The following is a 25,734-nucleotide window of genomic DNA, read 5'->3' on the forward strand; positions in this document are numbered from 1 at the left end:
CCTTTGAGGCATTTAAGGAATCGTGGATTGCTGCTAGAACCACCGTGACAAGACTAATGTTAAATATCCTGCATTGGGACACTGGCACCTTACATTTTGTCCTTATTCAGGGAGTCATTTTTACAATCCTGTTACAGTGCTACATTTAACCTCGGTTCAAGTCGGGTTTAAAGGCCAATCGAGATAAAATTCTTACACTACACTCTTGCAAACAGCTTTGGGATTGGACTTAATTGGATTTCAGAAAATAATCAGATTGCAAATGGAGCATCAGCATGCGATGTGGACACTGCCATTTACTGGTGCTGTGTGGACCACGTACCAGAGTCCTGTCATAGGAAACAACATTTACTTGTACAGTATGTGACTGTTAGGTGTGTACACCTACAAAGAGGCAGGATGTGTGTTTTTGCTGCAAGCAAACCCTCTGTAACTGGACTCAGCTCAGTTGTTATAAAATCGAGTCCAATTGCTGTTCAAACCAGACTGATGAAGTAACAGGAGGACCTGAGGACGACCTAGGTCAGGCTGTGTGTGTATTTCAGGAGAAGCACGTTATACAAGTAATTTACTGTTCAAGGTTTTGTTCATAACGTTCAAGTCAGTTGTCAGGAGGAGACTGCGTTCCGAAACACAATCACACAAGTGTTTTGTTGCTGTAAATTGTATAGGGCTATTTTATTCCACAGAGAAAACTAATCGAATTAGATCGACTGCCTGCAGAATTGACGATGGCATTAATAATGTTGTAATCTAATTATTTCCCATCCGGAGTCGGTACTTGAAACCTTTATAAAAAGCAGATTAATTTAGGATATATAAATAGTTGGAAGGGAAGTAATACTGAATTATAGATTTTGATAGATGCTTCACTATGTTTATTTGTCTGCGTTTGTCACGTTTCATTGAACTCTTCTTATCTGTCTCCAGGTCTATTGTGGGGATGACCATGTACAACCAGGCTACTCAGGAGATAGCCAAGCCCAGCGAGCTGCTGACCAGCGTCCGAGCCTACATGACCGTGCTGCAGTCCATAGAGAACTACGTCACCATCGACATCACCCGGGTCTTCAACAACGTCCTCCTGCAGCAGACGCAGCACCTGGACAGCCACGGGGAGCCCACCATCACCAGTTTATACACAAACTGGTGCGTTCATCCTAAACAAGGGATTGTTAAACATATTTGAATGCGTTTTAATACAATCTCACCTTTAAGCAATCAACCAATCAGAGCTCTGTGCACGAGTTGTGTTTGAGGAAATACTGCATGTAATACGTGATTTTCTTCTGATTTCATTGATAAAAGTCATTATAGGATGCAACCAGCACATTTTTTTCCAAAAAATTCAGGCAACTTTTTTTTTTTTTTTTTTTTAACTGTGTGCCAACTATGATTACTCAAGAACAAAACCATTTAGAGTGATTCTAACTTTTGTGATTGAAACCTCAGAGTCTTGGCTTTCATAAAAATCCAAAAATATTCATGAACAGTATTCAGTTTACTTTGGGTATGTCTTAAATAGGTGTTTTTATGCTATGTATGTTTTTATACTGATTAGAGGTTAACACCATTTATTGTGTGTGTTTAGGTACTTGGAGACGTTGCTCCGTCAGGTCAGTAACGGACACATCGCATACTTCCCCGCCATGAAGGCCTTTGTCAACTTGCCTACTGAGAACGAACTGACCTTCAATGCTGAGGAATACTCCGACATCTCCGGTACACACACTTGGTTCAGTTTGGAGACAGTCCACTAGTGTTTTCATGGTCTTCTGTTCACACGTTTTTCATGCTCAGGTGAAAGTGTGTAGAGTAATGGACATGTGTGTGTTTTCACAGAGATGCGTTCTCTGTCTGAGCTGCTGGGGCCATATGGTATGAAGTTTCTCAGCGAGAGTCTGATGTGGCACATCTCATCGCAGGTCGCTGAGCTGAAGGTACACACATGATCCCACGTAAAATAACCAGGAACAGTTGATATAAGAACGACTTTGACAGACTTTAATGATCCACAAGGGAAACTAATTGATCATAGTAGCTTAATTGTCACATAAAGATGAGCTAGTAACAGTTTTGTATCTCTAGTGTTTCTTTTCTGAGTTTGCTTCTGTTATTAATGTATTAAACAATATTAGAAATAAAATATGTCTTTCTCTGAACAGAAACTGGTGGTAGAAAACATGGAGGTGTTGACCCAGATGAGGACGAGTTTTGACAAACCAGAACACATGGCTGCGCTCTTCAAGAAACTCACCTGTAATTATTAACACACACACACAGACATGCACTTTAAGCTAACACCAGATATTGACACAGTGAATAACTGGTTTGTGTGGCGTCCTCTGATGGTGTCTGTTTGTTGTGTTTTTTTGTTTGTAGCCGTTGACAGTGTTTTAAAGAGGATGACTATCATCGGGGTCATTTTATCTTTCCGCTCCCTCGCACAGGAAGCTCTGAGAGACGTAAGACACGCACACACGTTGTGATGAAACAGTTCTAAAGCACACTTTTATTTTTGCAAGAGCTCCGTCACTCTCTCAGTGAACTGTCTCCGTCTCACCCCGTTCAGGTGTTGTCCTGTCATATTCCCTTCCTGGTCAGCTCGGTGGAGGATTTCAAAGACCACATTCCCAGAGAGACAGACATGAAGGTAAAACGCAGCCACATATAAACCCACTGACATCCAGACGTCCCTCTGCTGGTGCTCATGTGAATATTTTGTGTATTTCCAGGTGGCCATGAACGTCTACGAGCTGTCATCAGCAGCAGGTTTACCCTGTGAGATCGACCCGGCTTTAGTGGTCGCTCTGTCCTCTCAAAAGAGCGGTGAGTCACATATACACTCATACTGAAATACGCAATGAAACTCTGTCAGGCTGTTTGACACTCATAAGACATCTCATGTTTGTTTGTGTCTGTGCAGAGAACATCAGTCCAGAGGAGGAGTATAAGATCGCCTGTCTGCTGATGGTGTTTGTGGCCGTTTCCTTGCCAACACTTGCCAGTAACGTGATGTCTCAGTACAGCCCCGCGATAGAGGGTAAGGGCGCCATGCTGTTGTGTTGTTGTTGGTATTGATGGATTGTTTTTCATCATTGCATTAAATAGACTTTCACTCAGATTTTCTGTTTGACTTGAATGAAAACGCCTCGTGCATCCACTTCAGTCTATACCCTTTCAGATCATTGTATGTGGCATCCAAACAGTTACTTTAAAGTACTGCTCATGTGAACGTAGCCACTGATGATTCTTGTTGTAACTGACCAGACGCACATTTATAAACTAGTGTCTTCATGACAAACTCTTATGACAGAACTGTTAGTCCCCACAGGGAAATTCAGTTGTTACAGTGACACTGTGGCAAGACACTACAAAGGTATTTAGTAGTAGTAAGATTAAAAGTAGAGTAAGAAAAAAAAACTACGTAAGAGTAACTGTATTAAGGGCACAAGCAAATATTTACAGATTATGTCAAGCTTTATTATAATGTAAGCCTGCAAAAGCAGCCACTTCTGATAATAGCATTAACTGGAACCAGACGGTATGTGACATTGTTGCTTAAAAGACTCAGTTGAACTAATCACTGCAGCTCTGTGTTCTATTTTAATAACCATTTTAATACATAAAGACAAGACTAATCCCCCCATTGTGGCGTTGAACCAAGTCGGAGTTTAAGAGGGGGCTGTATGAAACACAATTGATTAAATCCTTGACTGGAGACTGCTCTGCATTCAGATGAGGTTCACCTTGTGCCCTGAGAAGGATTCATTTGTGTGAACCATATCGTCATCGTCATGTAAATTCTGAAGCTCTTGTTTATTCAGACTGACCTCTTTATCCTTGTTTGTGTCAGTGTGTGTTCCAGTAAAAAAAAACAAAAAACAAAAAGAGATTGATTCTCTTCAATAAACTTGATATTTAGCACAATAGAGACAGCTTGTCGTATTTAAATAAGGCTTTTGATAAGGTATCACAGCAATTTGTCACTCAAGGATAAATTAACTAATAACAACCTTGAAATGAAAGGCTCCACTGTTAATAAGGGCCAAATGAAAAGGATAATGACTTGTAATGGGCTCTGCCATTGTTAGTATGCAGACTGCATATTGGCCAGCAATTGGCTTTTCCGACAGAGCTTCTTAGTACAGCCACGCTAACTCATGCTAATTCATGCATCTCACAAACGATGACTGCCATCTGTGTGAAATACAAAACTGAAACCATATTTTGCCTAACTGGTCGATCCAGATTTTAAATTCTTTCTTTAATTTTTTTCAGTTTCTAGAGTCACATGTCAGGAAAGAAACTGAAACTGGTTTTCAAATAAGTCCTCTTTTTCTTCAACTTCACCGTGTGCTTCTGCTGCCCCCTACAGGCCACTGCAATAACATCCACTGCCTGGCCAAAGCCATCAACCAGATCGCTGCTGCTCTCTTCACCATCCACAAGGGAAGCATAGAGGACCGCCTCAAAGAGTTCCTGGCTGTAAGATAAACATAAATTATTTCCATTATCTTTTTTTTCTTTACTTGACTGCGATAATTTTACAATTTAATGTTGTTAAATTTGACACGCAGACAAAGACTCTTAATGTCTTGAAACCAGCAAGACATCTAGTATTTGAATGGAGGAGTGTCTAAGCAACACTTTGACAGTGACTTGCTGGTAAAGCAGCCTGGACGTTTTGTAAGACTGTCGTCGTCATGTGAACCTTCTAAGATCTTTGTGTGTGTGTGTGTGTGTGTGTGTGTGTGTGTGTGTGTAGCTGGCTTCATCCAGCCTGCTCAAGATCGGCCAGGAAACGGACAAGATGACGACACGTAACAGAGAATCTGTCTACCTGCTGCTGGACATGGTAAGATAATTACATACACAGGAAGGACGAATCTTATTTCTGCCCGTGTTTTAATCCCCTCTTTGTGTTTTCTACAGATTGTGCAGGAGTCTCCTTTCCTGACCATGGATCTGTTGGAGTCCTGCTTCCCCTACGTGCTGCTGCGAAACGCCTACCACGCCGTCTACAAACAGAGCATCAGCGCTAACGCATAGACACACACTAAACACACAGTGAAGTCCTACCATGGCGTCTACCGTCGAAGCGTCGGCGCTCATAAACAGACGCTTACCCTGCGAATACTACCAGAACACACTAAATACAAACTAAATACATTAAACTATGCCTCAACGTACCGTACTGACTAAAACATGTTGACACACTAAATATTAAGCATTTAAAAAATGCAGAACAACACACTAAACGCCTGAAGAGCAAACACAGATTGAATCTAAACACACAGACACACTAGCTGGACAAAGCTGGGGGATCATCGTCTTTATTTGAATCATTGTATCTTTTCCATGATGTTGCCCGGGACCATGACCACAGCAACATAAAATATACAGTATGTTTGGTTGGTGTAAAAGAACAAAAATATAAATATATAGTATATATATAGGTGACACTAAAATATTCTTTTTTTCTTTTTCTTTTTTCTGTTTTTTTTTCAATGAAAGGTTTGAGATTTTTAGTGGCCAGCTGATAACTACTATGTGGTGATGGATTTGGATGCTTTACTTGGGGAATGCAGATGATGTGATGTGGGGGTTCTTGGTTTTTATTGAGGAGGGCGGGGGCGAGGGTCCTGTGTTGATACTGAAAGACATGTTGTTTGTTAATGTAAGATTACACACACACACACACGCACACACACACGGGCTTATCTTCCAACATTTCATACTGAACACACACGGACACACTACGAGTTGTATAACATGGTGATGTTTTCTTTCTTTTTTTCTAGCTAGTCGTAACATGAACTTTTTGTGGGTAAAAAGATATAATATCTGTATTCTGCTTTGATGTGAACTGAACTTGTCTGTTTTTAATGTCTATGTTTTATTATTTTTACGACAATGATTACAACAATTTGCCAAATGTGCTGACACTAAAAAAAAATTGTGTATCAGGGCGTGGAAGTGGTGGAGTGTTTAACGGTGTGACTCTGCGGCAGCTCTGTTGAGGGACATTTTGCGATTGGAACAAACTACAGAAACACTCAGATATTCTCTTCAGCTGCTGTTAATCAACTGTCCAGACTAAGTACAGCTCCAGCAGGCGCAGGTCTTTTCTGAAAAGAAGGCCGAAATGTTCAGATTTCTTGTTTTACTCCTTATCTTCACACTCTAAATCCCTACTGAAGGAGCAGTGCCTTGCTCAAAGGCGACTTAGCAGCAGCTGGTGAGAGTTAGTACTCCGTGGTTAGTCTAAACGTGTTAGTACTTAATTCAAGTAGGAAGTAAATTTAACCAATTTTTCCACAGAAAGGCAAATAAATACTATTCGATCTCAGACCTGGAGCTGCAATAAGACAAAAAATAAATATATATATATGTACACACTTTTGGTTTTCACTGGATTTGTAATTTCAATGATCCACCAACGAACTTTCCATACGAGTGGTTACACTTTCTGCTGCGGTTGTTTGCGGGACCTTTTGAGGACATACTTTTTACAAAGTGCAGTCTGATTTCTTTTCTTCTTGATCAAGGCATGGCAAGGGCTACATTTGGGGACATGTACACAAACCATGCAGCTCTCATACCAGCCCTCTGGTGATGTGCTACTAACCCCAGGGCTCTGTCTTGAAGGCTCATTCTGCATACTATTCAGGACTTTGACCTACAAAAGTTTGAGATTCAAATCTGGAAGCCAAGTTGCAAAGTAAAGAAACATTTACTCAAATCTACTACTACTAGGCTCTAGTAAATACACATTACTGTAGGTCCTGTTTCAACCATGTGTTTTGTCTGTAGTATGCTTTATGAGCATCAGAGGACAGATCTGTGGACGCGTTCTGCCATTTGATGTGGAATGGTTGCCGTTTTCTTTCTAACTTCTCTTTTGTGTCTCTGATTCCACCGTGTAACTTAAATGACATGAATAAAATAAACTTTAGGGCTGTCAGACCTGAGCTGTGAGTGTGTGGCGGTGCTTCATGCAAAAGTCCTGTGGCGGGGTGAGGTGGAAGCAGCTGAACAGAAAGACACCGGTTATCTTGTATCAAATTTAGGTTTTCAATTACAGGTAAGTCACATCCAGTCATCGTAAGATACATATAAAGTTTTTGCCCCTCAGAATTTTCTTAATTTCATCTTAAAAATGTCTCAACATCCTGACAGTAGACAAAGGAAATCTAAACGGATAAACTAAACGGATCAGGGTTGCATGGCAAAGTGGCAAGGAAGAGGTTTGGTTTAATAGGATCTTTTGCTAAAATGTGATGTCGAAGGGGATTAGAAAAACATCACACTATTATATACTACTCACAACATACATGATGTCTGCAGCAAGCTTTTTAATTCATCCCAGCTGTGTCATACAAAAGCCACCAGGAGGCACTGTAGGAAAACTCAACTCAATTAAGCTCAACAAAAAATCTATATATAAAATGTTCAAATGTTTTAATGCTGCTATTGCTAATCTGAAAATATATACAGATTATCCAAAACACAATCCCATTAACTAGTGTGCTGTTCAACTGTAATTGATATTACAGGTTGCATTGCTTTTTGAAAAGAAAATGTTATTTTAACTATCAGCTTGGACGCCAATTACATTTTAAATCCAAAACTATAACAGACTAAACATTGTGGCACACATTTAGTATTTCATGGCACTTATCTCGAAAGCGATCACCTTTATTCATAATAGCAGCCATTATCATGTTATTAACTAGCTGTGGATACCCTTGTAGAAAAGATGTTTCTTCAGGTTGATTCCAAATTTAAACATTAATTGTGTTATTTACTACAATATGTTTGCGTTTCATTTGCTATAATTTTTACATGGCTGACATTCTATAAACTTGTAGCAGCAAACGAAGACCAAAAATTTGCTGCTACTCACACTAAAAATCTACGCAACAATGTTACATCTAACGGTAAGAAAAGGGATCCAGATTCATGTTATAGTCCTTCAACATGTGAGCCTTCGGAGTGATTACAAAACGATAGTTATACAATTAGCTAGCAAATAATCACTCAATTTGATAATTAAGCCAGTTAACTTTTGTTTCTTTTTAAATCAAGGTATTCCTTTGTGGTTTTCCATTGTTTTAGAATGAAATGACATTTTACGATGCATAATAAGTGGATTCGTTAGCTCGTTTGGCTAGGTGGCTAACCGGAGCTGTTAAAGCTGCCTTACAATGGTGTCGCCCGATAATGGCAATTACAATATAGTAACTGGATTTTTTTCTGTGAAGACTTAACAACCTATGATATGTTTGCTGGTGTTTATTTCAAAAATGGTGTAGTAGTCAAGTAAAGGAATAGTTGACCATATTTAGTTATCCGGTTGGCTTGCTAGCTGTTAGCCTCTGTGGCCCATTGATGGCCAGAGTTGCCCGGCAACAGTGTTTTCACTGCTTAGTCCACATCTTGAAGGCCACGTGAAATATTTTTGTATGTTTGCTATTGTGTCCTTTAAAGGACAAACCGTTAACAGCAATGAAAACATATGTGGAGAATGTCTTAATTAGTTAATTAGTTGTCAGACTATCCAGTTGTGTGTGGAGTAATTTGTTTACTCTTTAGCTGTTGAAACATCCCATAATGACTCGCAAGGCTAACAAGTTTTACCTTTCACGCCAAAAGTGTTAAAATCTTGCCTATCTTTGAGGTCAGCTGTTGCAATGGCCTTTATTTGTTGTCATTCTGCTGCTTGTGGGAAGAATCGAGAAGAAGGGTTGTATTTCAATGTATGGACATAAACAGGACAAACACATGGAAGTTTAATTCTAGGGGTTACAATACTCAGGTGAAGGTCCATGAAGTTTAGCTGAATGTAGTGAGTCAGCCGCGGGTTATTTCCAGTCCAGTGCGTCAGAGAGTAAAGCTGTGGACACTGGTTTAACACATTAAACCTGCACAGAGGTCGGCTCTCAACTGATTGTGGTGGACGTCAGAGTTCATCTGCTGGTTTGTCCAGAATATCGAAGATAAGTTGTCCTTCTCTTATGTGCTGAAATGTGTTTGCTGGATTAATCACCCTAAGGGTTGGTTTCCACCTCTTCCTCCTCCTCAGGTACAGAGTTTTCCAGCTTACCTGCACAAACAAACAAACAAACAAACGCAGATGACTCAAATTCATACCCAACGCCCTCAGAGGAAAAACAAAAAGAAACCTAGTACAGGTTGTTATATACATCAAGAGTGTTACTTCAAAGTATTCAAGCCCTTCAGAACTGCATTTCTGCATAAAAATAACTCAAACATCCCTGGATTTTCCTGTAAGTAATGAAAATTATATGGAAATATTGTACTTGTACAATTATTTATTCAGAAAAAATAACCAATATTTAATGTTTGTGAGGAGCAAAAGTATGTGAACCTTTGTTTTTTGGTATCTGCTGCAACTAAATATTTCTGATAACTCCTGATTAGTCGTCTATAGCAGCTTGGAGGAATTTTAGCCCATTCCTCAGCACAGGGTTTCCTCACATGAACTGTTTGCTTCAGGTTCTTCCGCAGCATTTCTATCGGATTAAGGTCAGGACTTTGACTTGGCCATTCACATTCATTTCATTCTTTCGTAGAACAACTTGTGTGCTTGGACTAATTACACTGGGTTCCTTTGTGACCTCTAGAACTGTGCATCTTGCTTTTGGCTGATCTTCTGACTGTGGATTTGTGGATTCCAAACGTTTTTTGTTTTTTTTTAACATTTTTCCAGCCTGATGAGCAACAGCAACTCTTTTTATAAGCTCCTCAGAAAGCTCCTCTCTCCTGCCCTTCATACACTACACAAAAACATGCTATGAATCTGACTATGACGATTCTTTTTTTTTTTTAACTAACCAGGCCTCTAACTTCAGCAGAAAATCAGCTGATGTTTTGAGTAATTTTTGTGTAGAAGTGTAGAAAATTCTGAACACTGTCAAATTTTTAAGCATTGCCATATACACTATATACAATAAAATATGTAATATCACAATTACCACATAACAAATGTCTTCTACATAAGCACTCATGAACCACTGCCAACAAATATTTTCACTTACAGCATACACAAGCCATTGACTGAGCTTGTCAGTACACTCCACATATAGAGGGACATATAGTGACAGCAATGATGCTGTCACACAGTAACAGCAGTCATATATGCCATTCAAAATGTTAACATCCACGTTGATGAAATTTTAACTGACATTTTAAAACAATGGCCTAAAAAGGTATTTACAAAAAAAAAAAAAATTGACAAGCATGTCCTTTTTGTTTAAAGCTGTACATTGGACGTAGGAAGAGGGAATAACCAGTTAACGCTTTAGAGAAGTGCATGCAACACGTTTTCAGTGTAATAGAACAGGAATAGTCAATGCAAACGCATACATAATATGATTATAGATCTCAGTCTTCTTCCTGCTGCGCGTCCTGTGGGAGTTCAGCCTCCCACGTGATTTTAAAAACGCACCGAGACATTTCAGCTGCTAATGCTCTGGAGCACAGATGCCGATCTCCAAACAGAGCAAGTCACACACTCTAAATGTTTTAATCTCTTAATGGTTATCCCAGTGCTCTCTTCTGTCCCCAAGGAAGAATGTTTTAGTTTGTTTTGGAAGATCATCAAGAGCATGAAGCTAATCCCTGAATACTACTAAACCTTAAGTCTAGAAATAGACGTTTGAAAACTGTCCAAAAAAAGATAAAGACCACTCGGACATGGTGTAAACTTTTGAATATAATGCATCTTTATTCACAGCCAAAGGGTGTTAAACTTAAACCAAGACCTCTATGTGCAAGTGTCTTTTCATGGCAGAGAAGGAGAAACCAGAAGAGACTAGTGCAGCACAAGAGTGGAGCGACGTGTAAGTCAGATGAACAGCGGTGAAAGGGAAGAGTCGGTTACTGAGAGGCGAGGTGTTAGTAAAGTAAAGATGAAAGGCAGCTATCGGGAGACCGAGTCAGGACTGGAGGCTTCCTTTTTGTGGTCACATGACAAATCTGGGAAGCGGAGAGAGAAGGAAGGAGGCGGAGGTTGTTGGAAGAGAGATTGCATGCAAAGCCACAAAAGAGGGAGAGACAGAGGTTAGTACCATTGTTCTGGTCTCAAGAAATGTACACAACATAGACAGGACATAGACATAGACATGGAGTGAAGAGTTAGTGTGTTTATTATTGAATGATGCTTCTCATGGCTTTAATGCTGCATTAGAGTCCAGAAAAACATAAACTGATCGAGTAATTGAGAAATGATTTCATATTCAGCATTGGTTTAGATGTCCATGTAATTAACTTAACTGCAAATTCATTTAATCCTGTTTTCGTTCCTTTGGCTTGTTTTCAAAGCAAATACTAAGACGCACTAACAAGCACGTCAGAACTGCAGGATTTGAATTTTACTTTACTTACAGGGACACTTTATATGTTAAAATTTAAAGCAAAGCAAAAATGAAGCAAAGAAAAAAAGTAATTCTTTGAAGGTTTTAGGTTTCTGGCCAAACAGTAGTGCATGCACAGATCAGCCATAACATTATTATAACCACTGAGAGGTGAAGTGAATAACAATGATCTGATTATAACTCCCCATCAAAAGAAGTTCAAGGTAGGAAAAGCAGTAAAGTCCGGTTAGACGAGCTCAGGTTGCTGAAAAAGTTGATGCTTATTCTAATAGAAAGGTGTCATAACACACAATTTGTTTTATATGGGGTGGTGGAGCTGACCAATGACAAATTTCTGCTGGACCTTTGGTGCTGCCATTAATGTGGATGTTACTTTTGATGTACTAAGCACTGGTGCAGACCATACATAAACGTTTTTCCCTGATGGCCTATGAATAATACTGCCACAAACCAACAATGCACAACATCGAGTATTGACTTGGACCCCAAATACCTCAGATCTCAGTCCAACAGAGCATCTGTTCAGCCCTTGAATTAACATCCATCCAGGATGATCCAAGCACAAGCAGTCCTCCTTAACTCCATGTGATCTCACCTGCCATTAATACGTGTCCCCAGCCAGCACTTGAGATATGATCTCAGTTTGGCACTTTTGTAAACACCGTCATTTGGAGAGCAGTAGATTATTACAACAGCTGCTGTCTCTAATGAATCTACCTAGTGCTGCATCAGAACTACAACCTGTCTCGCTCACTGAAAGCACACTGGTTACGTTATTATGCATTTATTGTTATCTTTGTGTGCAGTACAAATTAGATCATGGTGCTGGATATTGCAGCACACCTTCAGCAGTCTCGAGGAGTTCAAGAAGAAAGGCACGTGGTCATAATGTTGTGGCTGATCAGTACAAATAATAGTGACATAACTCAGATTTTGTTTAAGTACGAGGAACATTGGCCAGTGGAACTCCATTAATAAAGTAGTTGGCCTTGAAGCCACAGTAAGTACATCAAGAAATTAATTTTACCCCCTGAGCTGTTGCTTTCTGCCACGGCTCTCTCCTGATTGGCTAACGGCAGACATGTCTCATTCCCATTGGCCTCCTCTGGCCCATTGTGATTGGCCCACAGGGAAGAGGCATAAAGCTGCGCTGTAATTGGGCTCAGCTGGCTGTCTGAGAAGAGCCCTGCCTCCAGAAGGTGTTGCTCCACCCCCAGCTGTAGCTCTGAGGAGAGAAGAGCACCTCTAGTGGAGAGACGCTTCAACTGCAGGTGCATCGCTATGCAGCGGAAGCAGGGCCATTGAAAAAAAATTTAAAACTAAAAATTCTTTGAAACTGAAAGTGAACGAGCAGAAAAACAAAACAAAAACAAAAAGGAAACTGAAGATTAGAAGAAAAGTTTTGGCTTTCCTTGATATCTTGTATGAACCAGAAATATCTTCTCAGCCGGGAGTGAGACATTGTAAAAAATACATAAAAAATATTTAGCAGCTGTTTAGTCAAGACAGTTGTCAGTGGTAAATATCCATAATTATCCAAAGACACAAGAGCAAACTAGTTTTTATGCAAATACCAAATAAAGTCAGCTTAAATATTAAATGCCTCATAAGTCCAGATAAAAAAAAGAAAAAAAACTAGAATACTGTAAAACATCACAGGATGAGAATAAATCCTCATGAGATCCATAAATACAACACGTCTTTTTCTGATCCTGCAGAATGTCAAGGCCTGGCATGTGTTTGGTGCAGTCATTCACGAGGCCCTTGGCTAACACACACACACACACACACACACACACACACACACACACACACACACACACACACACACACACACACACACACACACACACACACACTCAGGCGGGATCAATAAAAGAAAAGCTTTTACTGCCTCCGCTTCCCAGAAACAAGTCAGAGCTGCGTTCTCTGCCAGTGCCCTGCACACCTTCACCCTTTAAATTCACCACATTCTACTTCCTCGTCCCACCTTGTTCCCCAAACCGCACACCTTTACCGTTTAAAACTCCAGTCATTCATAAATGATCACATCTAAACCAGATATGCAGCTCTGCTTCGTCAGCCTCCATATACGCTGCTCCCTCTGGTCTCTACTTTCTAGGGAGTAGCTGTGGAGCTGTTTTATAAATTATTCAGGACAAGTGATGATGACAAAATGACAACAACAACGAGCTCTGTAGTGATGAAAACCAGCAGACATGGGGATCTTTGCGTCGTGTTATTGGCCAGAGCAGAGCTGTGTTAGCCTGTAGAGTTTCTAGTTTCCATGGATACTATATTCCACTAATAACCAGAATAAAAAAGCCTCATGTAAACACTTGAGTCTGAGCAGACTAATTAATCAGATGTAGAGGGGTGGTGTAAACCTCTGATGATGGGTGCTTTCTGAGCATGTTTGTCCCACATGGAATAAACATCATCTCCTCCTCTCTGCTCAGCGTTGTTAATAAAGTTGGGAAAAGAAACTTCTCCTCCTCCTTCTTCCTCCATATTCATCATCTTAATCTCGACCTCCATTTCTTCTTCTCCTCACCCTTCCGTTCATTTTCCTTCTCCCTTTTCGCCTAATTTATTCTTCTCCTCCGTCTCCTTTTTCTTTTGCCCTTCCTCCTTCTCTGTCTTCTTCATTTTCCTTGGTGTCTTCTTCTCCTCCATCTCCTCTTCCCCTTTCTTCTTTCCCTCCTTCTTCTTTTTATGTTCCTCTTCCGTCTTCTCCGTCTCATACACTTTCTTCTGCTCCTGCTCATTCCTCCTTCCCTTTCTTTTTTTCCCCATTGTCCTTGCAAATATACCTTTCACAGATGTACATGGTGGATTTGTTGCAGGCTGTCTTCACCTGCAGATTTATACTGTATGCTTTTAACCACACTCGAGCCGGAGACACGGAGGAAGACGAAACATAGACCAAAATAAAAATACAGAAGATCGCCGGCCTCATTCTTAAAGTTAAAACTCAGATTTGAGCTGATAATTGGGTTTCAGTAGTAACCCTGAGCACCAACTCCAACCAGCTGGATCTACAGATCAGACTCTACAACACAAGAGCTCAAAGAACGACCAAAACCCAGCAACGAAAACAGAAATGGGGCCACGGGTAACAGAAAGAATGTCAAACAACATGTTGTACAGCAAAACAAACAGAGCGTCCATCATAAAGGCAAAGCACATAGACGCCATGAAGCTCAGAGGAGAGGAAGGAAGAGACGGGTGTGTACACAGCTGCAACAAAACCAGCATAGCAGCTGATAATACAGAATGAAACACACTGTGGACTGAGAGCATGAAAAGTCTCTTCTTAGTCTCGTTAAATAAAATAACATTTAAGCTTTTTAAATGACTTCCAACAGCGTGTCTAATGTGTGTCCTGGTCACGGCGTAAATCAAATCAGACGACCTCTGCTTTGTGACAGACAAGAGTCGCTCTTGTTGCTCATGAACCAGAATTAAAAGCTCTGCAGCGTAATGGAAGAAACCAACAATGGATGCTTTCTGTTACTCATGGATTCAAGGCACCTTCACTTTGGTATCAAGCAAATGCTTTTAGTTTGAATTTTAAATGCTGTTGTTGTCTGGCCCTATTTGCTGCAGATGATCTCTGCTTTCCACAAATTAGAAAAAAACAGATCAGCAGAGAGACTCAAGATGCACCAATCCTCCTCGTAATCCTCTCCCCCGGGGGAAATAAATTTCCTCCGCTTTCCGTGCACAGAGGGTCTTTTGTAAATGCTGTAGGCGTCATGCACATCTTGTAGAATCATGCATCGGGAGGAGCCGTTAAGCTGTCCTGCGTTTACCTTTCATGGTGGGAGGGGCGTAGGTGCTCTGCTTCCTCTGAGAGGTATCTGAAGCCTGCAGGCCAAAAGAAAGGACAAAGACCCTCAGGTTATTGTGACAAGATGACAGACCTACAACTCAAATTCAAATGTTCTCAGGCAAGAGCTGGAGGCTTCTACAGAGTAAGTGATTCTTCTCTGAGGCTGATGATGGTGTCTGGTTAACTGGAGAAACAGCAAAGTGTGTTGGAAGTGTGTACCTGCACCCGTGTGTGTGTTCACGCCCATTTATACAAACCTGTGACTCTCCACTGGCGTTGAGTTGATCTCCAACATCTGCAAGGAGAGACGAGAGCTGCAGTGAGCGCTTCATCCTTTCAGCCCTTAAATGTGTCACAAGCTGGCAACGGAGGGTTAGTCAGTGTGTTGGTTTAAAACCCAAAACTGGTCAGTTCTTAAGAGTTTGGCTTCCTGGAGACACTCTGTGGTGATGATGTGATGGGACAACTTTTACATGAAGGTGGAGGTTGTAAATGAAGGGATTACTGTGGTCAACACATCCGCTGTGGATGGATTATGAGGCAATAGGTGACGGAAAGAGATGAAACCACTACAGAAAGTGTTAGTGTTTGGTCTCTACAGCCATTTTGTCTCTGTTTTGTATGAGTTTACATTTGTTTGTGTCTCATTTTGCATCTAGTTTCAGTAAATTTGCACCCGTCACAGTTGTTTTGGTGTTTGGTTTGCCGCTGATGGTTGGTTGACCACTTGTTTCCATTTGGTTAGTTTTCACTGGTTTGGTGGATTTGAGTGCTTTTCCAGCTGTTTTGCTTCCAGCAGTGGTCCTACAGTGTCTTTTGTCCCCCTTTACCATCTTGTTTTCTCCACTTAATGTTGATTATGAATCTATTTTCTAGACTATTTGCATCTCTGTTTGGTTGCTTCTTTTTTCCTGTTCTACATTTGACAAAGGTCAAACACCTACAGGTGTTTTAGGTCATCTGATGTTCCAATAGGAAATATTCCCTATCAGTAAAACAGAGGTCATCTCCATCCTTTGGCCTTTGTTAATGCATCAGGTAGTACCTCTACAGGTGATTATCGTCTCAGTGACTCAGATGTTGCTTTACGAGATGCAGCGATCACCAAAAGTTGATTTATTCCCTCTAACGCATTTTATCCTGCATATTTTTTAAAACAAAACCAACAATCTGTTCGCCTCCACACACGTCCTCGCTGCTCTGTGACTCAGCAGCCTCAAGCACAGTTTTTAATAAATCTTTAAAAATGATTTGCAAGTTGACCTTTTAAACAAGACTCAAAAAACAAAAAATTATGCAGGCAGAGCTGCTGTTTTGACAGTCAACTTGATAGGTAATTTATCTGGGGACTGTTTGCAGCTGTGGATCGAGGCACATTTGGAGCTCTGGTGGTAAATGTTCTTTTCTACTCAATGGTACTGGAAGCTCTTTGCAGTCGGAATGACACATCAATACATTTTCCTTTTTTAAAAGAGGTGATGATCACCCGATGCATTAACAAGCGCCAAAGGAGACAGGATGGTTATTATTCCTTGTTGGAATGTGTATGAAATGACCCAAAACCCAGAGAAAACAAGCCAATATTATGGAAACAACATTATGACAGAGAGGCTTAGACTAAACTGAAGGAAAACAGCTACAAAGACTTTAAACAAACTGAAACACAAGCAAACAGTTATATGCATTATTAATTACAGAGAAATATGATACTTGTTATACAATGAAGTCACTTTTGGTTTAGTTTTTATTTTATATATAAATATATATTTAAGGTGAGTCACAGTAGGCAACAACTTTTTTTCTCCCACTGATCAATTTTGAGATTTTTGGCTATTTTGCTTAAGTAACATGTCCTCTATCAAACTAAAATGCACATTGATGTACATTCATGTGTTCATTTCATTACACTTTGTCTCTGTTGCGCCTCCAATTTCCTATATTGACTAAAAGTCCGTTTTCTAAGCCTTGTAGCACTGTGAGCGTCATCATTACTCCGGCATATGAGGTACCACTGTGAAGCTCTTTTTCTCCTGCAGAAGTCTGTCAGGTCCAAATATGGTCACATCCTTTCTATTGGCAACCAATCGTGAAAGTAGAAAGGCCCATCTGAAGCTAAACTCGCACTCTCATTGGTTGGTGTCGATTTCTGATAATATGATTCGTTCAAAGGCGTCACATGACCGGATAATCTGCCGATCTGTGTTTATCTGCGAGGGACATTTAAAAATGCTGTGAAGTCTTCTCCAAGAAGAAAATTACAGCTCATATTAGCAAGAGAAGTCAAGGAAAAGACATGAAGTAGAGGAGAGGCAAGTCAGACTCATCTGAGTTCATCCGGTCGTAAACTGTCTTTGGTAAAAGGGGACGAAGATGGATCATCATTCATGTCTCACACTTGAATTAACTTATTGAAAATTTAATCCGATATTTTAGTATTATATATATTGATTTGATTATATGATATGTTTTGAAGGATTTGAGCAGATTTGGCTTTGGTTCATAGTGGTTTCCAATAAAAATCTACATGGTTTTGTAATGTAAATCTTTAAAGGCCGTTTTCTCAAAATGAGTTTTTCTGCTACTCTGAGCCACAAATCTCCACTTCAGCAGCACTTACACATGCCAGACTTTCCAGATTTATTCATGACTACATTCTGCACGTATTTACAGGGGGGATTTTTCATATATCATTCAGAGCCTGATTTGTATAACATTTTACTCCAAAAAACATGGCAAAAAATGTATTTATATATATTATATTTTTATATTTATTTATTTGTTTATTGGACTGTTGGACAGAAGATGCAGCTTGGAGGTCGTGGTTTCTTAAAATTTGCACTAATCTTAAACAATTTGCAAAATACTGAAAACAGTTTAAGACATTACATCGTCTCTTTCTGTCGTGTGGGCCTTGTTTATTCCAGACTAAGAGCACAGGGTCATTTCTTGTTTTCACAGCTGCCAGCTGGATTTCTCTCCACCGACACTCAGGGATATGTTGCCTTAAAATGAACTCATTTACAAAACAGCTTTTTAAAATCATCAACTGAATTCCTGGTACTTCATTTCTCTGAGAGGTTGACATTGTGTCCTTCTGTCTTATTTGTCTCCTCCGTTCCTGGTGTTTCTCATAGAAACAGACAAAATGGCTGCTTGAGAACACCTCAGATGCTCTGAGCTGAGCACAGAATGGAAGCAGGCCTATTATTCAATCAGTCAGATCCAGTGTAGAGAGATTTATAAAAGCTTAGAGCCACAACACACACACACACGCGCACGCACACACACACACACACACTTGAGGCATCCATCAGTCCAGTCTGAATGCTCGGATCACTTACCAAAAGTAATCTAATAAAGGTTCCATTATAGCTGCAGCTTTTTAGCACTCTGACTCCCTCTCTATCTTTTAATGTAAAGCCTCTCTCTCTCTCTCTCTCTCTCTCTCTCTCTCTCTCTCTCTCACCTGTGCCAGGTTGTCTGTAGATCTGCAGAGTGGCAGGAGTTGGTCTTCTGCGACGGATCTGAGGTAAACATACACACACACATTTTTTTTTATTGTAGATGCTCGAATAAAGAATTTTTTTTTTTTTTTTTAAACTACTCTGACGCAAAGTCTGTCCTTCAGCCACTCGCCACACTTTGACAGCTGTAGGAGTAACACCAGCTCAAACACAAGTTTTAGGTCATAGCCAAAGTAAATGTAGCAGGTTAGGGCCTGTAAATAAAGGTGGTGACTTAAAGAGACAAAACAACTACAGACAATTACACAACCAAACAGGTTTTGGTCCCTGGCGTCATTTTCTGTCTATTTTGCATCAGTTTACAGCTGTTTGTGTCTTATTTTGCACGTCTTCTCAGTACATTTGCATCAGTGCTGTGGAAATGTTTTCCCTCAGTATTTCTAAGATACATGGAGGAGAAAATTGGCAGAGAAATTGTGGAGAAGCTTGTGGCTTTCATCAGGGTACAAATGGGCATCAGTCCAGTAATTTTGCATTGTTCGGCGTTTCCATCTCTTTATAGGAAACATGCATCTCACAGTTGTCATTTTGTTCGAATAGTTTTCAGTAGTTTGTGTGACATTATGGTAGTTTTGAGTATTTTAGCACCACTCCCATGCCATTTGTTTCTATTTGTGTAAGCAATGCATCTCTTCATAGCCAATCTACACCTCTTCTTAGTCACTGTGAATCACTCAATGCTTCTCTTTTCTGTTACCCTACATCTCATACAAGTCCTTTGTGTAGTGTTGTGCCAGCTTCTCATTTATTAGTGTTAATTTTTCAGTAAAGGTTCATTAAAAATGCCAGCTGGAGTAAATTGCCCTGAGAATTTGTGCAATTAACTGTGTGAATACTTTAGTTTAATGCCCCAACTGCATTTTAAACATGTAATTTCCCACTTACAGCTGTTAATTCAGGGTTTATGGGCACAACTTTCCCCACATGCTGTCACCCCCTCCTTTCAAAATCTATATGTGAACTAATATTCTAAGATTGAACTGACCTACGGTGGAGACAGCCCGAATCTTTACAAAGAAAATGTTTGGCTCACATGATGAAGCAACATCTCACAAAAACCATTGTGAAAATGTACGTTTGCCCCTTTGGAAAGGCTGCAGAGACTTCTACTAAAAACAACCACAGAGGGGCCCTAATCTGTCACTGTTCATTATCAGCCCCCTTTAGGAATGAACGGCTTCCTGCTCCCATCAACTAAGCAGTCCATAAAGACGTCAGCGGAGCAGCAGTTTGAGACCAGCTTCTGTTTCTTCTGACTGTAGCTGCCATTCAGGGGCAGTTGAAGGGAAATTGCACCACAGATTATGCGCTGTTTTGCCCTTCTGTACCTCTGGCAGCATTTCACAACTTCAGTTCAGTTTGTGTCCTGACAGTTTGACTCAAATTATGTCGCACAACTCTCCTACAAAGAAAGAAACATTTGTGCACACTGGAATAAAATCAGCAAACCTTGTTCAATCTTCTCATTTAACTCTTAATCTTTTGTTCATAAACACGTAAGTGAACCATTTAAACCAGCCAACATCAGAACACAAACACTCATAAGACACTGCAGAGTCACATGCATGACAGCTCAAATAAGACATACCCATTAAACACACATGCTGTCACACAGATGCACAAGCGGAGGCTTTCATAATGCCGACTTATGCACACATGCTGCTCTGCGCCCACACGCAGAAAATTCCAGACAAGATAGAAGCAGCATTCAGCCGTCCACACACGCCGTGAACCTACACGGGCAAACACTCACATGTTCGGCGGCCTGCGGGTCAAGCTGTCCCTGCAGTGGAGGTACAGCAAACTGGATCTTCTTTGGACTGCTGGGCTCCATTATTACTGACTAAGAGATAGAAAGACAGACAGAGAGAGAGAGAATGAAGGAGGGAGGGAGTAGAGAGGGAGGGAGTGGTCTCTGCCGATGGGGTCCATTATCACTAATTGACAGACTTGCAGAGAGAGAGAGAGAGGAGAGAGAGGGGAGGGAGAGAGAGAGAGAAGAGCAGCCAAGTCATTGCAGGATTTTCCAAACCCATCTGACATAGAATGAAATTTTAGATTTTTTACTTCCAGTTTCATGTAGGCCTACATGCGGAGCAGTTTTGATCCCTGCTGATTGAATATACAGCTTTCACTTCTCGGCTTGAAGCCACGTTTAGCCCCTGGATCGATGTCATTTGAGGTCTGTTACGCAACAGCCCTGACGATTTGAGAGTATGGAATTGATTTTATGATTGAAATAGGCCGTGTGACAGAGGGAAACAAGAAAGAGCTTCCATCGCGTAACGTCCTTTTAAATTAGAAGCTGCAATCAGCAGTGCCTTGTGAGGCTGCACTAAATGCTTACAGCATCCAAAAAAAAAAAAAACAAGCTGAAACAAGGGCAACTGGCCCAGTGGAGTTTCTTGAAGATGTTTCATCTAATAGCTTCCTCAGTTCAAAAAGACCGTTGGGGAGCTGGGGTTTAAATAGGAACATCTGTGGCTGTTGTCCACTAAAGAATCACATGACCAGGGTCTGATAACATCCAGATACTCACCTGTAATTGTTTTGATCCAACTCCTCACCAGTCGTATAGAAATAAAGAGGCTATCTGGATTAAATGTTTTCAAAGAACTTTAAAAATGCAGTTGTCCTTGTTTCAGCCTTTTTTTTTTCTTTTTTTTTTTTTTGATATATCATGACCTGGATGACTGAGAACCTTTACAAAGAAATGGTTACAGTATTGATTTTACCTTAATTTAGCATGTTAGCTTGATACTGATTAAGGATGTGCGGTGGTAAGATTTGATTGATACCAATGCCAGTATCGACTCTGCTTATCGATCTGATTCTTTATCGATTCCCTTATCAACTCCTCATGTGAATTCTTTTCTCTAGAAAAAGTAGGCGTTTGTGGTTTTGTGTAAATACATGGAGATGGATATTTATACAACTCTTTGAGTATTTTATGCAACATTAATCATATCAAGGCTTAGTTATGAGTGATTAAAGGACCATTTTGAGATACACTTGGGTGCTAACTGTCTGCCCCAGTTTCAATCAGGTTCCAACTCTGTGATCATTTTTGTATCAGCTGGGAGTTAGGAAGATGAAAGCACTGTCAAGATAGTGGTGGCTGGAGACACCAACACTAAGCTTCAGAACCACTCTATAGGAAATCTAAGGCTGACATCACTGGGGGGTTATTATATCTTTACATCTACCTCTAACAGATACTGAAATATTTCACAACATAGTTGGGGATTCAGCCTCTACAGACCAGGAATTTCTTAATCATTTATCCCTGAGAAGACACAAAAAAGTAACTCCTCCAAAAAGTTTGTGCAAAATTTCTCCAACAGTTTTGGGTCAAATCGACATGTCCAACCAGTTGAGGCCAACATCCACAGACTGTACACCAACACAGTGTATTCTGAGAAGCATGCACTAACAAACAAAGAGACAAAAATGTTATATCATTAAAAGACATTTTACATTACTCAAAGCTGACTTTTTATTGTGATTAATAGTGGGATTTTATAGTGTAAAGGAGTCAAAATAAACACGAGAGCAACTCAGAAAATTACAGCTCCTCTATTTAAGAACTTTCGTCATGAATTATCGTTGTCATTTATTTTCTGAAGCAAGAGGCCAGCTTGGGTCGGCACACTTTCTTCTTTTTAATGTTCTTAAAGCTGCTCATTAAACCCCACGGCCAACCACATCCTGAGTAAAGTAATGTAAAGTCCCACAAGATTCATAAAATACACAAATTCCCAGAAAAAGCACAGAGGAGCTGATGTCAGTGTTAATTCACAAACCATAAGGTCTCAGACTAACAAGCCCCTCTGGGTTCATACGGTGAAAAAATATAAATTCTGACGTGGAAGCACAAATTAATAAACTGAGATCAAGAACTAATAAAAAGTGTTTATGGTTATAACAGCGATGGGTAAAGCGCCAGGTGAATGAAGATTTTTTTTTTTTATTCAACAACAGCAAAATGGTTTAACATATACCAGAATGCCATTTTATTTATAGTTATTTTAGGAAATAACTTGTGCTTTATAGGCCAGATTTAGCCAACATACATTTCTTTTCAGTCTTTACGGTGTATTTTATTAATTTCATTGTGTTTTGACGTTAAGGACATTCAATTTTCAGTTTAGGCAGCTTTTAGGACAACTTGGGTTACTTGTAGTAATGTGGTTTACTCTCAAACATTCACCTGTTTAATATGATAAAACATCATCATTCTAAACCTTTCCACAGCGGCCACTGACTTACTGTTTGAGTTTGATTTTCCAGAGATAAACTCCAGTGTTTGTCTAAGGCCACTCATCGAGTATCACGTATCAACGTTTCCATGAAAATAGAGTAATCCCTGCTAAAATGGGCTTCAACAGCATAATACCACTACGACTAAAAATAAAGCCGACCAGTTGTTCATGCATGTGTACAGATCCAGGCGTGTTTGGCGTAAACTTGAGTTTATGTTCTTTACGGACTTTTTTAACCTGAAACCAGATTGCTGGTGTCTGTCTACTTGGGGTTTAGGACCTGGTGAGTGCAAAAGTTGGGTTTCTATGAGGTTAATATTGTGCCATATCCATAAAAAAATAAACCTCACCTGTGTCCGCACAAAAAAAGTTGCACTTCTCGTTCCTGTTCATAGCACATAATGACACACTAGGCGCACGTGTTGACAGAACAAACTAAAAAACGTGCCAAAGGCTTAGTTTGCATTTACAAAGAGAGCAAACTGAGTAGAAAAAAAGCGTCCTCATCTGATCCCTGTGGCTCTCAGCGTCACTGTGAACTTCATTTACATTTTCTACCCCCAGCTCAGAAACCTGCATCCTCTGCCACCAGTGACATCAGTTTGCATGTGTGCTGGCAGTCCGAGTGGAAACACTCTGTCCCGCTGGAGACATCTGGAGAGACTTAGTGGCTACTGTAGGTGGAACAAACCGCACTCACATCGTACAAAGAGCCTCTTGTGTTGTTGTTGTTTTTTTTTTCTCCTCTTTTCTCTTCGTGCCCTTGGAATCTGTCCATCTCTGCTCTGTGAAGGTGAGACAGAAAAAACTGCTCTGCTGTGTGAGGCAAACAAAAACACCTGCTTTTTCCCACTCTCAGTAATTGTCGACTTCCTTCCAGGACGTGAGATTCTGGGCACGACTTGATAACATAATGTAAAACACCAAAGTAAGAAGAAAAGACTGCGCGTCAGTCAAGTCCACCGCACTGATGCAGACTGAAATATCTCGAAAGCTATTGGATGGACTCAGATGAAATGTTTTAAACGTGTTCATGCTTCTCAGATGATTGTATCAGACTAGAGACCCCCTGAGCAGATTTTTGAGTATCTACAGAGCCTCAATTGATGGCTGTGAAATGATTCCTTTCATCATAACTTGTATGGCGCCCCCTAGAAGCCATGTGGTAGAAAATAATATGTATGTGAAAATGTGTATTTATTATCATTTTTAAATTCTGCATTGTGACTGACAAAAAGGTTTTACTTCAATGTTGATTTGGTGTGGGAAGATTATACTCAAATTCTCAACATGTGCAATGATCACATCTTCATCATCTGACGCCATCCTCTTATTGCAAAGTGTTGATTTTTAAATAAATATTAGTGTCTACTACGAGACCCCGGAGGAATCTCTGTTGGATTGTATTCATCTGTATTCATCATCAAGTCAAGACATCAGCAAGTGTCTGCAATACACTCACAACTGGACATTCCCAGATTCCTGAAGAGAAGTTTTGAAGCTCAATGTGTCTCTGGCCGTCGCCATCTTGGTGGGCCTCGCTCTGCTTAACTCGCTCAGAAAGATTCAAAGAGGTGAAGCTCTGAGACCGAGGAAGGTGACTAGTGATTTGTGGGGGCAGCAACCTGTCACAAAGAGCAACCTGACCTTTAGTTGCGCTAACTTTAAGCCGTAATTAACATAATTTAAACAGGCGAGTTCTATAAAGAGATCTCAACTGTGCTCTGTGTGGTTTTGAAGCTCAAAGGTGCTATCTCCGGCCGGTGCCGTCTTGGCACAGAGCCATATATTGGAGAGTCTGGCCAACTCAAATCATGGGTACCATGTTAGATACATCAGAGGGAAAATTCTACAGTGTAACCCTATGTGCTATGTTGGAATAAATGTGTTATTTTCACCATTAATGGGCCTATAAATGTTATTCCCAACGTCTGTCAATATGTAAAAGGTCCTCATTTAAATATCCCAGCAGCTACATACTTTAAATATCTTAAATGAACCTGTAAAATGCTTTGTAGCCCAGTCACCTCATCAGTCACGGAGCTGTGTTTATCTTCTCCTCAGTCTCCGTGTTCAGCCATCACCGTTAAAATTACTCAGAAATAGTGAAAATTAAATGAGTCTTACGATTATTTAGTATTATCATTAGTATTATCATTATAGCATTAGCACGCTAGCATTAACAACTTAGTAGTTACCGGGGCAAAGTTATGTGTAAATTAAATTTGTCTATCAACGTGGACATAAATTACACGCACACATGGGTTTCACAGTATATAAGATGGTAGCTGCTATTTTTGTAAGCCTTAAGGCTAGCATAAGGCTAGGTTAACTTCAAACTTAATTTGTAAAGCGCCGTTGGGTCTTTTTGAGATCAAGGTTCAAATTAATGATGGTGTGACTTTACTTTTCCAATATAAAATCTTAACAAAGGTCAAAGAGAGATCACTGACATTTACCTCACATAATAGGGAGAAATCAGTTGACATCCAGTTCTTCCTTTTAATCTTCTGCTCCCATAACTTTCTCCGTTTTTGTTCACTGGGGAAACGGTGGAGTTATGACCTGAATGACTGAGAACCTTCTCAGACATTTGTTTAATTGGAAGTCATTGAGCATTTTTGGCGTTCAACTCTTTAGCCTGGAAATGACTCTGCGTGTGATTACATTGAATTATAACTTTCCAAAAACTGCAGTTCCTCTACGGTCAA

General features: G+C 40.1%; 2 protein-coding genes across 9 annotated transcripts in view; one reads left to right on the top strand and one right to left on the bottom strand.

The window, feature by feature from the left end:
• The window catches only part of nckap1 (NCK-associated protein 1), a 30,916-nt gene extending 23,942 nt beyond the window's left edge, over positions 1-6,974 (top strand). For all 7 annotated transcript variants that reach the window (XM_047603771.1, XM_047603772.1, XM_047603774.1 and 4 more), the window contains 11 exons: positions 931-1,149; positions 1,592-1,722; positions 1,843-1,940; positions 2,166-2,259; positions 2,383-2,465; positions 2,573-2,653; positions 2,736-2,829; positions 2,927-3,043; positions 4,379-4,488; positions 4,769-4,858; positions 4,936-6,974. In XM_047603771.1, coding sequence (XP_047459727.1) covers positions 931-1,149; positions 1,592-1,722; positions 1,843-1,940; positions 2,166-2,259; positions 2,383-2,465; positions 2,573-2,653; positions 2,736-2,829; positions 2,927-3,043; positions 4,379-4,488; positions 4,769-4,858; positions 4,936-5,052 — 1,234 coding nt within the window. In that variant the 3' untranslated portion in view covers positions 5,053-6,974. The remainder of the gene's footprint in view (positions 1-930; positions 1,150-1,591; positions 1,723-1,842; positions 1,941-2,165; positions 2,260-2,382; positions 2,466-2,572; positions 2,654-2,735; positions 2,830-2,926; positions 3,044-4,378; positions 4,489-4,768; positions 4,859-4,935) is intronic.
• Positions 6,975-7,063: 89 nt separating this feature from the next.
• On the bottom strand, positions 7,064-20,683 carry ppp1r1c (protein phosphatase 1, regulatory (inhibitor) subunit 1C). 2 transcript variants are annotated; one of them, XM_047603781.1, is made up of 6 exons: positions 20,515-20,683; positions 18,704-18,761; positions 15,495-15,532; positions 15,218-15,272; positions 12,430-12,627; positions 9,145-11,004 (listed from the first exon to the last, which is right to left on the bottom strand). In XM_047603781.1, exons 1-6 carry the CDS (start codon positions 20,593-20,595, stop codon positions 10,949-10,951), a joined length of 486 nt encoding a protein of 161 aa, XP_047459737.1. In that variant the 5' UTR covers positions 20,596-20,683; the 3' UTR covers positions 9,145-10,948. The 2 variants fall into 2 exon arrangements, with proteins under 2 accessions (XP_047459738.1, XP_047459737.1); XM_047603782.1 differs by lacking the exons at positions 9,145-11,004; positions 12,430-12,627 and adding an exon at positions 7,064-9,109 and having other exon boundaries at positions 20,515-20,678.
• Between the last annotated feature and the right edge of the window lie 5,051 nt (positions 20,684-25,734).

The sequence above is a fragment of the Mugil cephalus genome, chromosome 13 (genome assembly GCF_022458985.1).
Source record: "Mugil cephalus isolate CIBA_MC_2020 chromosome 13, CIBA_Mcephalus_1.1, whole genome shotgun sequence".
Lineage (NCBI taxonomy): Eukaryota > Metazoa > Chordata > Actinopteri > Mugiliformes > Mugilidae > Mugil > Mugil cephalus.

What these genes read in the sequence shown, in the direction of transcription:
- ppp1r1c (XM_047603781.1), bottom strand. Translation starts at nt 20,595, where the DNA reads ATGGAGCCCAGCAGTCCAAAGAAGATCCAGTTTGCTGTACCTCCACTG. An exon ending in ACCCGCAGGCCGCCGAACAT is followed by an intron (nt 18,762 to 20,514) that starts GTGAGTGTTTGC and finishes TGTTTACCTCAG; the next exon opens with ATCCGTCGCAGAAGACCAAC. An exon ending in ACGCCAGTGGAGAGTCACAG is followed by an intron (nt 15,273 to 15,494) that starts GTTTGTATAAAT and finishes TTTGGCCTGCAG; the next exon opens with GCTTCAGATACCTCTCAGAG.